The sequence below is a fragment of the Struthio camelus genome, chromosome 1 (assembly GCF_040807025.1).
Source record: "Struthio camelus isolate bStrCam1 chromosome 1, bStrCam1.hap1, whole genome shotgun sequence".
NCBI classification, from domain to species: domain Eukaryota; kingdom Metazoa; phylum Chordata; class Aves; order Struthioniformes; family Struthionidae; genus Struthio; species Struthio camelus.
The window spans coordinates 108251878-108272985 of record NC_090942.1 but is presented as its reverse complement, the minus strand read 5'-3'; the positions used below and the strand labels follow the sequence as shown (position 1 = coordinate 108272985).

The 21108-nt window shown below is 40.4% G+C and overlaps 1 protein-coding gene across 4 annotated transcripts in view; it reads left to right on the top strand.

Moving 5' to 3' along the window:
• Positions 1-1680: 1680 nt before the first annotated feature.
• Positions 1681-21108, top strand: part of CADM2 (cell adhesion molecule 2) — a 688964-nt gene continuing 669536 nt past the window's right edge. Inside the window, exon 1 of one of the 4 annotated variants that reach the window (XM_068910540.1) lies at positions 1681-2057. In XM_068910540.1, coding sequence (XP_068766641.1) covers positions 1997-2057 — 61 coding nt within the window. In that variant the 5' untranslated portion in view covers positions 1681-1996. The remainder of the gene's footprint in view (positions 2058-21108) is intronic. The other 3 variants (XM_068910560.1, XM_068910555.1, XM_068910548.1) reach the window with 3 other exon arrangements.

Below are 21108 nucleotides of genomic sequence, written 5' to 3'. Positions count from 1 at the left end.
CTATAAGCAATTTTTGACAACTAGCTCAATGCTAGAAACCCTCCCAGTGAAAATTGCCAAATAAAAGCCTTGCTCCATGCCGTTCAGAGTCTAGGTAACACTGCCAAGAGCCTGCAAAGTTCCTTATTGGTATTGTTGGGTTAGCTTAAAGGGGAGCCAGTCCCGTTACTACTGCGGTGAAGGTGCATTTTCTTTCCTTACAGAGGCTCACATTTAATCCTGAAGCTACAGGAGACTCAGCCAGACTTTCTCTCATCTGCTGCTTTCAGGCATGCGGGAGGAAAAGCCAGGGGAGGAAAAGGCGGTTTAGGTCTCCCTTGTAAGGACGGGAAGCAAAATGGCTGGGTCCTTCTCGAAGCGCCTGGCTCTGCCACCACCACCGGCGCTACCGCCCTCCCTTTCCACCCGCCCGGCCGCCAGGAGCTCGCCGGCGCCGGCCTGCAGCCCGAGCGAGGGGAGCCCCGGGCGCCGGCGGCGACACCCGCCCCTCTGGAGCTCCGCCGGCGGCCGTTACTTCCGAGGCGCCTCCCCACGTCCACGAAGGGGCGAAGGCATCGCAGGGGCTGAGGGGAGCGAAAGGGGCAGCAGCTCGCCCGCCCCCGCTCAGCTCCGCTTCCCTGCTCCGGCTCCGCGCCCTCCTTCCCGCCGGCACGGCAGGACGGCGACGGCAAGACGGCGTCTCACGCGGCTTTTCCGCCTCCCGCCGCCGCCCGCCGGGTGACGGCGGCCGCCGAGCAGCGCCCCGCCGCGCAGGGAGGCCGCCGAGCGCCTCGTGGCCGCTGCGGCTCCGCCGGCTCGTCCGCGCCGCCCGCGCAGCGCTAACGGCCGCGCCACAGCCGGGTGCCGCCGCGCGGGGACCGGCCCGCGCGCCTCCCGCCGCGCCTCGCGCCCCCGGGAGCGCCGGCTCCTGAGGCCCCCGCTGCCGCCGCCCCCGGCCCCGCGCCCCCGGCCCCGGCGAGGGGCCACTGCAGCGCCGGCCCCGCTTCAGAACCGACTCTGGACAGCGCCTGGCCGCCCGCCCCCGCGCCTCCCGTCGCTCACCGCCCATTGGCCGGAGAGCCGCGGCGGAGCTGGCTCTCTCCGCGATTGGCCCGCGCCGGCTGCCACTCAGCGGCGCTGGAGGTAGTCTGGCACGGCGCTCGCGGCCGAAACCTCCGCGAAACGCTCGTTTGTTTTCTAACCGGCCGTCTCGCGCCTCCTCTGTGGCCGCCTCATTGGCTGCCGGGCCGACCCCCGAGACTTTCTATTGGAGCGACGCGGCTGCCAGTCACACGCCAACCCTAGGTGGCGGGCACGCGTCCAGGGGGCGTGCCTTGCCGGCGGGGGTGCGGCCAAGGCGGTGGCCGGGGCGGGCCCGCCGCGCAGGGAGGGCCGGGGTGTAGCCGGCGATCGGGGTGTGGCCGGCAGGGGCGTGGCCTTGGGCGTGGCCGCCGGCCCGAAAGGGGCGGGGCTGGCGCGGCGGGGGCGGGGCGAGGCCAGGGGAGCCTGGCAAGCGGAGATTGCCCTTGTGTCTCGAGCCGGGGAGCGGCTTGGAGCGGAGCAGCTTCCCCGCGCACCGCGGCGCGGAGCGGAGCGAGCGCCCGCGCGAGCCGCCAGCCGCGAGCGCAGCCGGCCGCGCCCGCCGCCCGGGAGAGGCAGACGGGACAGGCGGGCGGGCGGGCGGGCGGACGCGCCGTCGGGGCCAGGGGAGCCGGAGGGGGCAGCCGGCACCGCTCCGGCGGGGGAACCTGCCCAGCAGCGCCAAAGCCCGGCGGAGAGAGCTGCTCCCCCCCTCCTCCCTCCCCAATCCACCCCCGCGACCCTGGTCCTCCTCCTCCTCCTCCTTCTCCTCCTCCTCCTCCTCCTCACCCCACTGGATACAGCGAGGGAGACACTGCGGCGGAGGCGGCGGCGGCGGCGGCTCCTGCGGGGGGAAGGAAGCGCCCGGAGAGCGGAGCGGCAGGAGGCTGCGGATCTGTGTGCCTGGCGCCCACCCAGCCCGAGGGGAGCCCCCAGGATGCGGCTGAAGCCCGGCGCGCTCCTGCGCTTCTACAGCCTCTGCGGGATCCTCATACAAGGTACCGCCTCCTCCACACCCCTGCCTGCTCCGCGCGGGGAGGGACCCGGGAGGGGGCAGCAGCGGCGGCCCGGGGTATCCCCGGCCCCTCTCCGCACCCCCGCCCCTCCCCCGCGCGGCCTCGCCGCCGCCGTCCCTCCTGACCCCGCGCCGTCGCCTCGCTGCCCGCGGCTCCCTGCGCCCCCCTCTCCCGCCTCCCCCCACCCCTCTCCCCTTGCCCCAGGTGCCCTCTCTTGCCCGGCATCCCTCCCCTGCCTCCTTCACGCTCGCACTAGCACTTGGATAGCGCTTTCCAGCGCTAAAGCGCCGCACGGCTGTTAACCCTTTCTGCCCTTCCCCCCCTTCAACCTCTTCCCGCCCTTAACCGCGCTCCTTTCCCCTTCCCTCCCCCGCCAACCTTTCCAACCACCCCTTCAACTCCCCGTAACCTTCCCTCTCATCCAGCCGTTTCGCCCTCATTCATCCGCCACAAACGTGCCTCTGAAAGTGCGAGCGCAGCAGCAGCAGCGTGTGCGCTGCAACAACATCCCAGGGAAATGTGTGGGTTTTAAACATGCCTCCCCGGCAGAGAGGCGGTGGGGGGGGGGGGAAGACTCCGTGCCTCGCTCATGCCACTGGCAAACATATATACATTACATACTACATATGTATAAAATATGCATATATGTAATATTAAAAAAATCATCGAATGAGTCGAGGTTTCAGAAGCGAATCTCTCCAATACCCTGTTTTAAACGACTCTCCTCCTGCAGCTAGTTTCCAGACCCGATATATTTCTCTTGCCTCTCCTCCTCCTCCCCACCTCCGCCTTCGTTCCCCTCGCACCATCACCACCTCTCTTCTTAATTAATATTATCCTTTCAAGTGAAATGTAACAACCGCTGCGACCGCAGTGGAGGGAAAACCTACGAAACACTATTATCATGCAAATGACTGGCGTGCGTGCGGGAAATCTCACCGACTCCCGAGACCTCTCTCTCTCTCTCTCTCTCTCTCACTCTCTCGGCCTGGGGGAAGGCGAGAGGAGACCCAAACGCGCGCGGCAGCGCTCCGGCCGGCAGCGCTGGCCCCGGCCCCGGCAGCGGCGGCGGGATGGCGGCGGAGGGGCAGCCGGCGCGGCTCAGCCCCCTGCCCTGGCGGCTCGGCGGGGCGGGGCGGGCGCGCGGGGGGATGTAACGGTCGGGCGCGCGGAGGGATATAACGGTCGGGCGGGAGAGCGGGGGGGGGGGGGGAAGGCGGCGGTGGCGGCCGCCCCCGGCGCCGCCGCTCGGCGGCCTCTGGCGGGTGTAAGCGGGGTCAGGGAGCCGTCACGCAGCAACTTCCTCACGGGCTTGTAATCCGCAGGACGGCTTCGGGTGGCCGGAGGGACAGAGACATCTCTTTCCCTTTGCCTTGCGCCGTGTGTGGTGTATTTCTGTTGGGGTATGAGAAAGTGAGCAGCCGATTAAACTAAGTGACCTTGCAAGATTTTTCTTTCTCTCGCCTCCGTCATGCCATTTCATGTCAAGTTTAATATACTTCACGTTTCTCTCGACTGCGTCATGTGTCGAGAGATCTCCAGAGAGATCGGTAAATTACAGCCCATACCAAAAGCGGAGGTAACCTTCTGGGTGCCTGAAATGCGTGAGTCTCATGCCCGCACTGTTCAGAAACCTCTAAGTACCCCAACTTCACCTTCTGAGGAAGTTACAGATTGTGGAAGCATTGAAGGGAAAGGGGAGTACATTTGGCAACTGTAAATGACATGTTTATAGGGCAGATTATTTGTATTCTTTACCGATGTTTATGAGTTGCCCTGTACGTCACTGCACAAGGAGCTGCTGTGTTGATGCTATACAAGATTATTTATTGGGGCATGTGCGGCAGGCTGCACCTGGGGGTTGGCTCTTCTCTGCCTTTTACATTTCCCTGTGAATTGTCAATTCATTGCACTGCAAAGGGCGGGGGGCTGGGGGGGGACGTCTGGACTGACTTTCTGTCACCAGTATAATCGGGGCTGCTGCTGGAGGAGGAGGATTTGATCTTTCCTAAGATGCAATCAGCTGCATTCAGCAGCATCACATTTTTAAGAGTAAACCAGTGATTAAAAACAGTGATGTCTTTCACAGCAGTTTAGGGAGTGTGCCAGGCAAAATGTAACTCTGTGAAAAGCATCAAGTAAAAAACATGTTGCAAGAAGAGGCGTGCAATACAAATTTAGTTCTACCTGACTGAAAATAACCAGATTGGGCCTGTCCTTGTAGATGAGGAAAGGCTTTGCTTCTTAACATGTTATTCAGCTTGCCCTCTATGTTATAAAACGTCTCCCTCGTTTCAGTTTCTCACACAAGTATTTTTTCAGCTCTTGACTAAAACTGCAATCAAAAATACTTAAGCACTCAGTATACCTCACTTTAGCAGAGTGCTGCTTCAGGAGGCAGTTTTACTGGGCACTATTTAAAAAATGAGAACATCAAAAACCTGTAATCCTCAGATTGGAGTGAGAGGAAATAATTTCTGCTGTCCTTTTCTCCTTATAAGGTAAAGGAGAACGCACAAACAAATGAGTAAATGTTTTGTAGGAGATTGTCCTGAATAGTGGCTGTGTCTCACTGGATATGAAATTGGTCCATCTTATGGTGCTACTTCATAAATGTTGTTTACTCAGCTTCTGCCATTTATTTTGGCACAGCTAGCAGACTCAGTTAGCATATTAGACACATTTCTTGTCAGCAGCTTTATACCTGCATTTCAGAATAGTTCTCCCTGTTGGCTTACTTTACTTCCCCAAACTGTGCTGTGAAGTGGCTCAATGGATTTGTTAGATTCCTCTGTTTTCTGTTTGTGGGCCATGGGATACACAGGTTTTTTCGTCAGCTCTGTACATGAATAAGATCTTTGTTCTGGGGAGCTGAAGCACTTCTGGATTGGAACTAAGGATGATTCCTGTTAGTGAAACTGAAGTTAATTAAGTTTAAAGACAAGATGACAAAAAGTCAAACTGACTTGTGTCCTTTATGGAAGTGTGGCTTTTTGACATTGTCTGTTAAGAGCCTTACTTAACTCGTTGGTCCTGAGTATTAATAAAGCATCAGCTGGGAGAAGAGGACATAGAATAATGTTTCTCAGCTTGTGCATAGGATAGCATTAACAGCAAGGAGTCTTTTCAGAAAGGAGGCAAATAAGTAAAAGAGCCCAGTGTCAACTGCTTGCTGTGAAAGGGGAAAGACAGAGGTGGAAGAGGGAATAATAACATGTGGAGCTGAGAAGCAGTTTGTCAGCTGAGTTCGGATATGATATTAGTCTGCTCTGCCCTCTCCAGTGTCTGTTGTGAAAATAGTAGAAAATAGCAGGACTGCTGTGGTTCTTAGCTTGTGCACTTTAACGATTCTGGAGCACTTAAACTGTGTCCCATGGGGTTAAATTGTTACACGTGTTTAGGCTCATACTCATGTTTTTGTTTCATTCCGTTTATTTTTTCCACTTCATGAATTCTGCCATTTGAGAAACTTAACAGTTGGAAGACAGCATATATTTAGAATAATTTAGGAACATCATCTGAAGTGTTTTTTATGCAACTTGAAGAGTAAGTTGTTTATTGTAAGGAGTTACCATGTGAGAAACTGTAATATTAAAAGCAGTTTTGTTGAATTCCTAGTATACAGATATGGGTTAGGATTATCCTGGAATTGTAGCTGCTATAGCCCCCTGCTGTGTGATAATGCAAATGGCATCTAATACCTTAATGTGCTCTGCTTCTCAGAAGACACTGGGTAGAGCCGTAGGTGATAACAAGTAAAGTACTTCCAGTTCTCTGCCAAGGCCAGGCAAATCTTTTCAATATGGTTTCTACAGACACTTCAAATACTTGCAACCTGTCTACTAATGCAAATAATGCAGGGACACTTTCATTTATCTGCAACTGTGATTACTAATGCAATAAATCAGTGAAGATAGGCAATTGCTTATGGGTGAGAATCTGTTCATGAACCCAGATCCATTACAAATAGAATTTAAAAAATGAGCAAATATGCAAATAGTTCCTTCCCACAAAAGCTGATTTAAGACAATGTTGTGATACACCAGTCAATATCTTGTGTAGCTAGTACTCTTTTGGAATTTTCACTGCAAGTTCTAGTAGCAAAACCTTGGCAACCCAGTGACCTCTACATAAGGATTGTCTGAACAAGTTAATGTCATGCTAATATGGTGTATAGCAAGTCAAAATCATGTTGTTGTAATTCAGTAAGGATTCAGTAATTCAGTGAGGATGTAGATAATTACAGAATAGAAGAAAACAGTTTTGGAGGAAGTTGATAAAGACTTTATTTGGAATATTTTGCACACAAATGGAAAGATAGACTTGATTACTCTACTTAGTGGTGACTGTCTTATTGACTTACATCAATCTGATCAAAGCTTGGCTTATTAGCTATGCAGTTCTCAGGTTAGTTCATATTTTATGAATTCTTTTGCTTGATTTCCTCATATATTTCTACTAATAGTCATAACACAGCACTGCTGAACAGTTTTTGAACAGAAAGTAACTAATCAATCAAAATTCCCGTAGATGACCTTATACAACTTCCCTGAGCAAGGCCTGTAGAATTAGGAAATGAATAAATATTTTTCAAACACACACACACACACACACACACACACACACACACACACAGAGTTTATTAAGTTTCTATCATTTAATCCCTGGCTAACCACTTGTAAGGTTTGTGATGTCACTTCAAAGTGAATAACCTAACCATGTGCAATTACCATATTTCTGTGTGTAATTCCACAGTAAACAGTTCTGAAGTTTCTCGCTGAAGAAATAACTCCACTGGAATATTGACCAGGAGAAACACTCACCCCCTTTGCAACAAATATATTTTTCTTGCCTTCTGTCATGTTAGTTCCTTTTTCTCAATTTCAGAAATGTAAAACTTCCCTCCGATTTTAAAATTATTTAATCCTGCCAGTTATAATTCCATTATAAAAAATTAGTTCTCTTTACACCATATTTTATACAAGTCTTTGTTCTCTTATTTAGTTTTTCATTACTCTGATCTAATTCTACTGTTGATAAAACAAGTGTTGAATGTGATTGCACTTGCTCATTCCACTAAAGAATTATTCTTTTTAATATTGCTATGTAAGGTTGAGATTGGATTTTGAGGTTTTTTTGTATTTTTGCATCACAAAAAGGGATGAAGTAAGCGATAAGAACTGTATGTATGGTAAACACTGATGGACCTCAGGTAGTTGTTCTCTCAGGTAAGAGAACATTAGCGCAAAGGAGAATGTGATTGTCTGTGTTAGAGGACAGAGTAGTGATTCCCTCTTCAACTAATATTTAAAAAGTAGCAATAGAAGATGCTCTAATTGCCCTCTTAATGCCTTCTCAAGGGGGAAGAAGGAATACTTTAATTTTGTTTCAAAATATGAACCTCAGAACAGACTAATTCTTTTGGAGGCTTTAGAAGAATAGAGGGTCCTCTCTAAAGAGAATGCTGCAGACATACTTTACAAAATATACATTCCAAAACAAATGTGGCATGGTAAAACTGTTAGACATAATTTAGTAAGCGTCTCCTCTGAGATTGGATAAATTTAAATATGACCTTAGAACATTGTCCTTTCTTCCCAAGAATTTTTTGAGGTATGCTTGAAAGGAAGGAAAAAAAAAATCACATTTTAGTAGCAAGGAGTAACTTGCAAAATCTTGCTTTTCTCAATAATCTGATGTTGAACAACTTCTCTCTATACATAATGAAACTTGAAAACATCTTCAAAAGAAATAAGTATTTTGAAAAATGAATGTAGATGTCTTTTCAAGGGTTCTTTAAGCTTTTTTTTTCTTTTAACCTATTTCAGGATCTTTTCCCTTCATTTTTGCAAATGAAGATTAAAGACAAAGTCCAAACGTATAGTTTCTCTTAGCTTAACGTGCAGTAAGCTCAAGGTGGATGCTTTATACATCAACACTGAATAGACTGTCATAATAGCATTTTAAGAAGGGAGAAGAAGAACCAGAGGACATTAATTTCAATGACAGAACACAGTGCTAACTCTGGAGATTGTGTATTGCATCTTCAAGTGCTCTGTGTTAGTATTAATATTTGGAGTCTAGGACTTTCTAACATGGAGAGCTTGGAAAAGGCTAAAAGGAATCAGTGAAAAATGTAGGTAGCTATTTTTATTGTAAAAGGCGTGGAAGACTCCTTGCTTTTTCCTTTAACCATGTCTACCTGCCTATCTTCCTACCTCCTTCCCCTAACATCTGTAAATGAATAAAATAATATCATACTTGCATACTTTTCCATTCGTTTATTTGCAAAGCAGAACTTAGGTTCTGCATAAGCCCTATTCAAAAATCTTTTTGCTGTCTGATAAATCTGGGGTTTTTGAAGGTGCATCTGAGTTTTTTTTTAAGAGCATTTCCTCCTAACAATGAGACAAGTTGCATATACTGATTTCTAGTGTACTTGAATAGCTCAGATAGATAGAATCAGAAAAGGTGAATATTTTTATGGCTTTCACATTTTAAGAAGCAGCACATCGCTGCTGATACAATTTTACATTACTACAAATTTATAAATTAATTTAACCTTTTTTCTATGTCATAATACTCAGTTTAAGTGTTCTCCATTTTCCTTACATAGCTGTTAAAGAATATTAACCCATCGAAAGACAGTTACTCTTCAGTTTTTGAAAAATAATTTGTGTGCGGTTTCAGTTTGAATCTGTAAAGCTCTTTCAGAGCTGAAGGTTTCCCTCTCCCTCTCTCTCTCTCTCTCTCTCTCTCTCTCTCTCTCTCTCTCTCTCTCTCTCTCTCTCTCTCTCTCTGTGTGTGTGTGTGTGTGTGTGTGTGTGTGTGTAAGTTTTGTTCTCATGGAAATATATTACTGAATTCCTTACCAGCTTATTCTTTATTTGTTCTGTGAATGCAGTTGGCAAGATTTAGAATGTTTGTAAAGCAATGTATGTGGTCATATATAGCATATAATAGTTGTCTACATATCTTTAATATACCCTCTACTGTCATCCTTCTGTAAACAGTTTGCTAACGACCTATCTTTTTGTTGGATGAGGAGGAAGATGCAAGAGAGCGTATTTTCTTGTTTTGGAGGTGTAAATATTCTAGTTATATTTTAAATTTCTTACGTACCACTTACCATTGATTTGTATTAATCAAACAATGATTTTTGTTGTCATAGTAATTCTATTGCTAAATCTTAACTGAGTAACCTGAATAATTTTTGACCACATAGAAAAATACCTTTATGCCTTGCTGGATATCATCACTATATAATGCATTGCCTTATTTCCACTTCTCTGTGCAAAAATTGAGTAGGTCAGCAAAGCTATACTGACCCATCTCTCAAAGTATTAAAAACTCCCGTTTTCAAAGTTCAGCACTGGAAGCTCCACAGCTGGGACTGACTGACAGCTCTGAAGAAAATAAGGCCAAATTACCTCACAGCAGCAGTTGTAGTAGGCGCTTTGGTGTTTTCCATTTGTTCAGATATTTATCCCAAACTGACCTACATCTGTTGGATTATCCGTGTAACTTGACCTACTATGCTCTATGGTAGGATGGCTGTTCTGATTAGTCCCTAATGAGGAGAAAAGCCACACTAGTTGAAGCAGAAGCAATCAATTTTTAGAATTATGTAGGGTTTAAGGTCATTGAATTTGTTACTGAAATCATTTGTTACTTTGCAATACAAAGTTATTATGTACTTAATTTTTTTGCAACAAAATATCAAGCTAAAGCAATTAGATGGTACAAATACAAAATCAAGCTGGAGTTTAATACTATAAATTTCTTTTAATTAGAAGACTGTATGAAATACAGCCCAATGTCAAGGCCATTTTATGTCTATCCCTTTTGAAGGGTTTTTTTTTTCTTTTTCCCTGACAGTTAATATGTTTGTAATATGTGAAGTTTAAATTTTGATATGCTAGTTGGTGCTTCACTGTGATACATTAATGGATGTAAATTCAAGAACAGTGAAGAAGTCTCTGTTGGTTTGCACAGCTTATATAGGAAAAGTAAAATTTTGGTTGATATCTTAAGACATTTGTTCACACTCCAGGTCATCTACTGAAAGAAATTTTTTATTTTTCAAAATAGAGAAAAATGCAGAACTGCAGCTGTTGGCAAATTGAAAAATAAATGCAGTGATGAGAGATATTACCCACTAAACTGGTTATTAATCACAGATTAACACTGAACGTCTCTAAATCTGTGACAGACCATAAAATAGTGTAATATAATGTATAGTATTTCATTTACATGAAGTCTTTTGTTAGTCTCAAATTTTAGTGAGAATGATAGGAGGAAACCTTAAACTATCACTTCATTTTTTCCTGAATGTGACATGTGAAGTACCTAGTTCACTAGAATAAGCATGGCATTTCAATTACCTTCATAATTTTTGAACTTTTCCGTTACATTTATGGATGTTTAATGATGTAATTAATGCCTACAGGCTTGTATACTCTGGCCTCATAATACTATGAGAAAATAGGTGAAAATTGGGCTCATATGAAGGAAATTGTAAGTAGCATCTCGGTTAATGATCATTTTGGTTACTTAGAAATGAAATCTGGATTGTTGAAAGGGAATCACCTCAACTGTAGATTAAAACCAATGGTAGCAACATGATAACATTCAGAAACATACCTAACACTAAGAGAAGTTCTTTTCAGAACTTAAATATCAAATCTGGCAATTATTGAGACATTACATATTAAAAGTGAGTGTGTCTTGTCTTCTGCTCTAAAAGTCAATCAGGAGTGAAAAGTAAATCAGGAGCTTTATAGGCTGTGCTTTCAGAAGTCCTGAATCGGACATGTTACAGTCTTAGGATATATCTTTATAGCTGCATATATAAGCATAATCAAAATGATGTGAACTAGTTGGCTAAATACAAATAGTGTCTGTGCTGATATAAAGTTTAAGTATGGGCTAGCACCTTGACTGTTTGCCCAGCTTCTTCAGAACATTTTGCTAACCTTTTTAGGAATTTTTTTGGCAAATGTTTGGTGTATTTTATCTTTCCTCACCAAAGGTAAAATGTGGGGGTTACAAACTACTGGCTAATAATTCTTTTTTATATGTAAAATGCAAAATGCATCTTATTCTTAGGATGAAAAAGCATCATTCACTCCTTCGAGACTGGACCAGAGCTCACATCATTTCAGTACTTCCCCATAAAATAAGTTTGAATTTTAGAACTGAATCAGTCTAAAATTAAAAGTAAAATGTTTACTGTTTCCTAAGTCATCTTTTTGCAAATCATAAACATCATAGCTTTGTTGCATTCTGAATGGTGTATTTTGGGGGTAAGAGGAAGGCACAATATCATTAGAAATATATGGCCCCTTTGTTCTTTATTTATGGTAGGCAAAAAGCCTCAATAGCTTTGTCTGTTAGAAAAGCATGGGCTACTTCTGCTGTACAAAACCACATATTTTTCTTAATCTGATGCAAAACTGAGTAACATGGAATCTGGATAAAGAACACACTTGACCTCCTTCTGTAAGGGGTATTTCAAGTTTCAAAATAAGTGACTAGCTGATCATAGATAAATGCAGAGTAATTTTCAAATGCTTTCTTCCTCTAGGCTTGGTCTTCCTAGGATATCTGGCAAGAACCACAGGTTGCGTCTGCTGTTTGCCACTGCCAAACTGGAAGTGAGGAAATAATGATAGCAGAAATAATGATAATGATAATAATAATAATGTAGAGGAGAAGGTTTTTGTCTTCTCAAATTTGTGAGGATGGAGGCCTCAAATTTGGATCCTATATTACTAATTTACATTAATGTATCCAATTTGCAACAAGAGCAGTATACAGTGCCAACACCAAGGCGGCCTTTGCAGTTATAGGGAGTGGAGGGACAGGGAATGGGACAAGTAATTTTCTCTATGAATAGAACATCCCCTTCCTGAGATGCCACAAAAGCCTTTGTTGTAAAAGGTGAAGACATTTTATGAAGATTAGGCTGGAACAAAACACTATATAGCTTCAGTCTTCCAGGAGACAAGGTACCTCCTCATCTTTCCCCTGCCGACACTCTCCACCTTCTCCTTTTCCTGGTAAGAAGGACACAACAAGACCCAACAAGTGACAGTTTTAGGGCAAGGGCAGTCTGTGGAAGCTGTGGCGCTATGGTCTTCTCTCCACTTGGGAGGACAAAAGGCCTGGGAGGGCCATGGGACCTTCCTCCCGTGTGCACTAACGGAGTGAGGAAAGGAAGCAGCAGGAGTCTTAATCTCTGGCATTGGGACCCAATTTCTGCCAGGCACACCAATTATAGAAGCTTGTTAGTGAAGTAGGCATTAGGCTCTATTCTCTTTAGTCTATAAGAGCCTAATCATTGCTTCATGGCTGCAGGTAAGATTTCTTACAGGCACTGGTAGGAAAAAAAATAAAATATATAACATTTTTTAAATATTTGAAAATATTATAAAAGCTTACCCTATGAAAAGCAGGAATTTAGATGAAGTTCAGCTTATTGATGCAAATGTGCCACCTTGGATCATTTTTAGCACGATTGCCTTTCATTTTCACTGTTCTAAGTTAGATAAATCGATGGTCTGATTTGACCATTTTGTTCCAATATGCAGCTAAAACTTTTTTTAGGTGCAGTTAACGACATTTTCTCTGTACTGTTACAAGACATACCATCACAGTGTGAAGTGAAGTACTATCCAGAATAGTCAGGTTATTGACGTTACGTGTGCTTTATTTCAATTAAGAATCTTACAGAAAATATTCATGTAATATATGTTAGTACAAGAAATCAGTGGAGTTGATTGATAAATATCAATGTAAACAAAATGTTTCCTGAAGTACTAACTGCCACTGCTAGCATGTCCTGCTGAAGTGAGTGAGATCTTAGAAAATTCAGCACATCTGGAAAAAATAGGTTAGTTATTTTGCATGTGTAGCCGGGTACTTAATGAATTGAAATACAGGAAGCTACACTGATAAACCTTTGTCAAGATGACTGCATGGTAGCCTTAAGGAGCTGCTGTCATGCTGTGGTAAACTTTCGGAATGTTCTGCTTTTGCAAATATACATCTCTAATTCTCTAGCAGATAAATTGTTCACATGGAAATTTTCAGTTTAACTAATGATAAAAACATCTATCCCATTTCTGAAAGGGCTTATTTGCAGTGTAGAAAGCATAAATGTGAGACAACTTGCACGAGCTACAATTTTCTTTTTTTAATATTTCACTGAGGCTCTTTTGATGTCTATTATGAATATATTTTCTGCATCTGGAAAGAAAATATACATACTCTAAAGTATCAGGTTACTATATTGGGGAATCAGTACAAATACAATGTTTAGGTTAAATTAGAGAACTCTTCTACCAGAGAAGATTGATAGAAGATAGCAAAGGGATAAAAGGTCTCTAACATTCTTGCGTATAATAAAGTGTATTTTTTTCACTGAATACACTTGTAAGGTAGCTACATCAGAGGCTTAACTGCTGACAAACCTGTTAATACTGTTTCTTATGGAAATGTGATGGATTTCATTGCCTAATGCACATGTATATTTGAATTTAGATTATAAAAAATAAATCAATGGATGATAATATTTGAAAAATTTCATACAGAGAACTAGGTGGTGCTGTTCTTTCATCTTTGTAGCTTAGCTGAATTCTTAAGTACGGATTCAGAGCATCAGACTACTACTTTTCAAGAATGAGTTCAGCTCTCTTATGTGTGTGGAGAAATAAATGTTTCAGATTTCCTGAAGAATGCTGCCTTAAGAGTGAATGCTTTCTATTCTGCTTTCTATTTTACGTGGAAGACCTTGTGCATCCAAAAAATGATTTAGTTCAATTTAGCATTGTGGCATATTTTCTTTTACTCTATCAGCTTGAATGACTTTAGAGTGAATTATATTTTTTTGACTCTTTTCCTGGCTGTATATTCAGGATTATTTTGTCAGACCAGTTTAGTGATACATGATTACTAAAATATGATTTTAATTGTTTCCAATGGCGAATCTTTGAATCCTTTTCTGTTGTTTTATTTTTTTACTTCAACATTTTGAGACTGATTTGCTAGCAACACAATCAGATCATCATTAGTAACGAAAAGAAATGTGCTGTAACTGTGTAGTAGCAGTATATAAACTACAGTTAATTAAGCAAGAAAAACAATTTATTTTTCTTCCATCTGTTCTTCCAAAACTCATCTTTAAGCATGGCGTAATTCCTTAATGCACTTTCTATTAGGAATACTGAAGTAGGCTTTAATGAACTGCCTATCTATATCTAGATATATTTGTTATATCAGTGTTTGATATTGCAGCAGAATAAAAAATGCCTAATTAGAATTCAACTTCAGTATGTAGCATTTCAGTAGGGAACGCCTCACACTGACCATTGCTTAAAGATGAGTTTTGGAAGAACAGATGGAAGAAAAAGAAATAAGAGGCAAAATGTACTTTTACACTGAAAAAAATGAGGAAAAGGTGCTCTAGCTATGTCAAACTTACAAACGTGTTTGCTCTAAGTGGGTAATTGCTTATTCAAAAAATAAGCTGTGGCTTTTAATAGTCCCAAATGAGGGAGTGTGAATATTTTTTCCTTGTAGTTTGTCTCCTCTATTTCTTTTGAAGTTCAACATTATATAGAGGAGTCTGAAGCAGAAGGTTTATTTTGTACCTTTTTGCTTTTTGATGAATAAATGTAAAAATACTTTTACTTGGTTCAGATGAGAGGTTTTGTGTAATATAAAAATAAAAGCCAATTGATACTACAAATTAATGTCTACCAAGTATGTTTGGGAGCCTGTAATCAAGCAACTCCTATACACATATGCAGAGTAGGTTTAACTGCTGAGATTCTCTCATACTTCTAAAAGTTAAGATAATAGTATAAATCTGTAACATTTTCAAATTATGTCAGAATATATACATATATATCAGTTACTGTCAGGAAACAGTAGCTCAATATGTTCCTATATTTTCTGATAACTGATGCTCATAACAAGAATTTTATATGATAAGTAGGAATGTATTTTTTCCCCATAACTGCAGATGTCATGCATGTAGAATCTCAAAGTATCAAAGGGTTAAACACAGCAATTCTTTTTAGGTTCTCTCTTGTAAGATCCGAGTATCACAAATGCAGTTATCGCTGTTCCAGTGTTTGAACATTATCCCAAATATCTTTTGATTTACTTTTGGAAATTGCCAAAAAACCCGAAATAAAACAACTCTGACTTCCCCAAAAAAGAATTTTCAAAAGTCTCTGTTCACTCCTGATAATCATATAATTTGAGCACTGAAGCAGAAGCTACATTTGAATAATAAGTATACTGTATTTGCTAATGTTTATCTCAGACTTCATAGTAACTTTTTGGTATGCACAGTTAAAAACATTAAATAAAAATCCACTGCCCTAGTTAAGTCTATACTTAGCATTTGCTTCTTTCAAAATTTTATATTTGAAATAGTGGTTAAGCTTACATGCTTTAGTAGACTGTTTACTTAGAAAAGAGGTACTTTAACAGATCTTATATTGTTAACTGTAATTAGGTGTGAATCTGCAGTAGATTTCTGAATACCCATTATAAGTAGAAAGTTATTAAACTAGCTACCTTAAGAAATTTCTGCTCTCTCCCACAGCCTGCACTTCAGCTTGTCGTTAGCACATACTCATGAACTCTTTATTTTTGTTATACTTTCCTCTTTTTTCAGGAAAGTACTGGACCCCTGAATCAAGTCCTCCTATATGCAGGTGTCCTCATAAGGAAACATTTGGCTGGAAGGAGAGAGAATTTATTCCTAGAATTTGCTTATTTCAATTCTTCTAATTCAAAATAAATAAAATTGTCAGTTTGTGTTCTCTGCTTTGGATGGCTCTGTTTCATAAATAAATAAAGAACTACTTCTAAATATTTCTACATTAGCACTCTCCTTCTTAAATAGTTAAGTATGAACATGTGAAATAGTGAGTTGTTATTGCTGCTGGTCTTGTTTTACTGAGAGATTTTTCTAAGTTACAAATGGCATTTAAGCATCTAGTTCAATTCTGCTGCACTAAAAATGTCTGATTTATACATAAAGTGCAGGCCAACATGTTTAAGGTTAGTTTTCTCATCCGAGAATATACCACAATGTAAAGAACGATAAAATATTCTGCATTCTTTTTTCTGATCTTGAGTAAATGATGCTTATTCTTTGCCTTCTGAGGTGTGTTAAGCTTTGTATTTCATTCTCTTGTTTTATTCCCTTTTCTCCTCTTTCATCTTCTCCTCCATGCATTGTCTAGGTTTTTAGGGAGGTTTATTCTTATTATATGAGTATTCTGGCTGCTATATGTTATATAAAGACTTTATATTTGCAGTTTATTAAATCAGTTAAAGAATGGGAAACCAAATAAGCATGGTATATTATCATCTATCTCAAGCTAAAACTTGAGGAATCCGTTCTCTAAAACTTCACTCCAGAGTTTTCTTGTATCAGACATATGACTGAGGAAAGTTTTGTGGTTTTTTTATTCCCCTTGGATGGGTTTGAATAAGAATAGAGGACATCATTAATGAAGTTAATGTCAAATTTCTACAAAATTAGGTTACCAAGAATAACTTAACTTTCATTGTAGGTATGGAAAGGAATACAGGTCCTGAGGAGGGTACGATCAAGTGCTACCACGTGCTTCATAACAGTATCTCTGCTTTTGCTGTTGCTGCACCACTTTAACGTCTTAGATACTTTCTTTTGATATTTGCCTAGGCTTTCAGATTTTTTTTATTTCATAGTTTTTCAGTTGTCATGGTTATGATAATTCTGTTTACTATCAAATATTAAAGCAAGACTCTTTAGTATAACTTCAGTATGAAGCATGACTATAGTTTAATTCTTCAGTATAACTTCAGACAATCCATACTTTAGAATTCAGACCAACTTACACTAAACAACTGGGTATACAGAAATTAAACATGCTGTTAAACTTGAAAAAAAAGAAACTGAATTTTTTCTTCCAAAAGTAATTTAAAGAAAATATTTTTAATTTTTAAAGTAAACTGAGCGCCTTTCCTCTCTTTTCCTGATAATAGGATCTCAGAACCTTTGGGTTTAACTTTTTTAACCATGGTTCATCAATTATAATTAAATGAAACTGTAAGGCTGTACTGGCTTATGATAATGATTCAAGTGTTGTTTTTTGAGAGAGTTGTTTTATATTGTTTGTCATGATTAATTTCTTTTGAAAAAATCTTATCTGTGCATAGCATTCCAAACACAGGGGAATTAAATGAAAATCATAAAATAGACACAGAATTGTGTTTGTGTGCATCAGTCTATATCAAAACTGAAAATAAATGATCAAGAAGATAGGGCAATTATTACATGCTATTTGCTGAACCTAACTCATTTATTTAGTTGACTGCCTGTAAACGTTCTCAATATCCAAGAAGCAAATTTTTTTTTTCCTCTAGAACAATTTTCAATGTAAATAAAACTTACTGGCAACTAATAAGAAAAGAAAAACAATTAAATTCCAGTTCTTCTGCCATTAAACCAGTTATCTGAACTGAATCAAAGATGATTGTCTCTGTTCATCTGTAGGGGATTATGTTATTTGCAATACTTCTACTTATTTACATTGGAAAGCAGATAAGCATTGGTATCAATGCTCAGATAGGATCAAGGTTTTTGTTAATGAGAAGGAATTACTTCTGTGTTATCTATAATTTTTTACAATTGTAGTTTGAATTGTAGGTATAGTCAGTATGTGTGCTGTATACCTGGTTATGAAAATTCAGAGATGCATTCATAGTATGTAAAAAGTCTTTTCAGTAACTTAAGAAATGAGTATTGGCATTTTTTCAATTTGTCAAGTATGTAAACTACCTATCTTAAGTAATTCCCATATAGAAACCTAATATAAAAGGACCTATGCTTATTTATCAGTACTTACATTGAAGAATGGCCTATTTGCAAATAATTACTATTTTGCAGCTTGCATCTGTGCATTCTTTTACATTTTCTGATGACTTCAGCAAATCAAAATCACTATTTTATTTTTCTTAAGGTATTGGTTATTGAGGTTGTGCAAGTACTATAATGTATTTGATCTTGCAATACAGTTTTTAAAGGTTTTAACCACCTTGGTTCCTTAAATGTTTTGTCTTGGTGCTGGGCCTGCTAGCAAACATCTTTTAACATTTTCAGTTTTAGAGCTCTTTGCAAGCTAGCATGAGACAAGGTGTAAAGTAAAACAACGTTCCTTTTTCTGCACTGACTCTCATGTGGACCCTGTCTCATTCTGCATTAAGCATATCTTTTGAATAGTTCAAGTATCAGTTTACAACATATTTAGAGTATTACCTGAGAGTAGAAGAGATATCTCTAAGCAAATCCAGGAACTAGAAACATCAGGGGCCTATGTCTGAGCTAATGAGCCTTGCATAGTTCATCTTCAGTACACTATTTTTCTTGATCTTGTGGTTGCAGACTCAGCCATTTAACATTTTGTTATTGCTTGTGCCTTTCTTCTCAGCAAAATGTGTTAATATAAAAAATCATGCGGTCACTATACTAAACTTCTGATCTAGATAGGAATCCTAATTTCTATTGATAACACTTGTTATATAATAAAGTGATGAAACAAAATGCTAAAAATGTTGAAATGCAGAGTTTCATGTGAGATGCAGGCCATTACAGTTCCTATTGTGGCCAACAGAACTTCGCATGCAGAACTTTTTTCAAAGTCAGATTGTTTTTCTGTTATCTGATTAAAAATGCATACGACACAGCCTGCATTTATTGATTCAGCACTTTTGAGCGGAAACATTACATATTTTATCATTTGAGTAACACAGCATTCAGGTTAGTGTTCAGGCATAAACTTTGTTCTGACCAGAAAGAACAAGCAAACCTGAGTGCAACGTGGTCTGGAAACTACAAGAGAAAACTACTCCAGAAGATGTTTATTTTTGCTCTCTGTAAATAAACATCACTCCAAAAATATGTACTATTCTTTAAAGTGTTTAATATCAGAAGAAGTGAGTTGTGAAAGACACATTACCAGCTACTTGAATGGAGTTGGAGCCATGTTGTTAGAGGTCGTAGCGGGTCATCTGGTTAATGCTGGGTGTGAAAGGCTGTATTACACTCCAGCCTTTGTTCTACTTTCATGAAACAGATGTTTCTTCACTGAAGAACCATAATTAATTTCTATGAAAAGGGTTAATGGGTGGATGTCCACTTGCCATTCTTTTTTAAATGTAACTTTGCAGGGAGCCATTTTATTTTCTTTCTTTAATTTGGGGGGGAGGGGTTTGGTAGCTGTAGGGTTTAATATGTTAAGGTTGTTATGAGTTTCTTAGAACTGAAGATGAGCTGAACAAATGGAAACAAAAATTTCCAATATAAGTACTTCCAGTACTTTCAAGCTTTTTGCTAGTAAATTATGCTATTTTGCAAGCATTTGAGATTATTTACCTAAAACAATATTGTTTGAAGTGTTAGCAAACATAATTGCTAATGTGACCTTCTCTTTTCACATAAGCATACCTAAAATTTGCAACATCAGGAAGTCACTTTGGATGCCTCTAGTTTTGTACTGAATCTGGGAAAGACAAGGTTTAGTAATTCTTTTTTTTTTTTTTTGAGATATCTTTATTAATCACTAATTCTTCTCTAAAATAATAGGCTATTTACTGACATTTACCCAAGCTATCACTCACAGAGTAAGTTCTCTTTCCAGTCAGGTGCTGTTACATGATCAACCTTGGGATGAATTGAAATGCTTCATAAAGTTTATTAGTTATGTTACCTTAGCTGTAAAAAGGCACTGTAATTGACCATGGCCATGCTACAGAACTGAACTTGATTTTTATTTCTGGCCAGGTGGCTGATCTAGATTGGATACATCGCTAAGTAACCCTTAGTTTTGTAGCTAGCTTCAATTCTTCTAGTCTTTTACTGGCTTGTAAACAAAATACACCTGATACGAAGATATAGTAAAAACTACTAAATAACATTCTTTTCCTAATAGTATGACGCATGTGAACGTTTTTAGTTCTGATACCATTTCTTCTAACTAACTAGCTGTTCTAGATTTCTTCTTTCTTAAGTGTGTTGTAAGTTTTGATTTTATCAAAACCTAAAACACTTTGGGAAAATTTACATTCTTTGCATTTCATTTCTAATGAAGAGCCACAACCGCTCCAGTAAAAAAGAAAAGAAAAAGAAAATAAAGCCATATAAAAACATGTGAGCTCAATTTATTTCAAGTTAAAAACTTTTGAAGGTATAGGACTAAAATAAAAGAAAGATACATTTTAATGAAAACAATCTTAAAAGAGGATTAAGAATGAAACTTGAAACCTAGATAAATTCTTGTAACTTTTCAGGAGTTTAAGTGTTTTTAAAGAAGCAAAAAGCAGGGCGAAAAGGTAGTATGTCTAATAAAACCCAGCAGTATTAATGATTTTATTGTACATTTAAAGTACATAATCTACATTTGCAGTGGCAGATACATAATTTTTTTATCACCAACTTTATTAGGCTAAATGAGGACAGTTGCCTAACTTGATCTTCTGAATGCACCTTGCTAATACTCAAGTTTCAAGACTAGTCTTGCTAATCTATAGACCTGAGTGTGCACATATGCACAGAGTAAACATCAGGGGAGAAGGATAAGGTTTACAAGGGTTGAAGACACCAGTAATCATGTGGAACTGGCTTCAGATTAAAACCAAACTCTGATCCTTTTCTTTCTCACAGACGTAGAATCTCAGCTGCTAGCTGAGGTATAGTATGGTATTGTTAGTGAAGTTTGACACAAGTATCCCATTTGAACACTGCTTCTCTGTTCCTTGTAAGAGGAAGGTTTTTTCCTCTTTAAAATGAAATTAAGAATTCTCTCTTAAAATCTTAACTCACAATGATTTGTCCCTGAAAATGACTAGGTCAGTAAAATCTGCTTAAACAGGATTGAAAGAATTAAGGGAATACTAGAACTTTCTAAGAAATCACAAATTTTCTCTCTGAGCACTTCTTCAGGACTCTACCTCATTGGTGGTAGTTAGC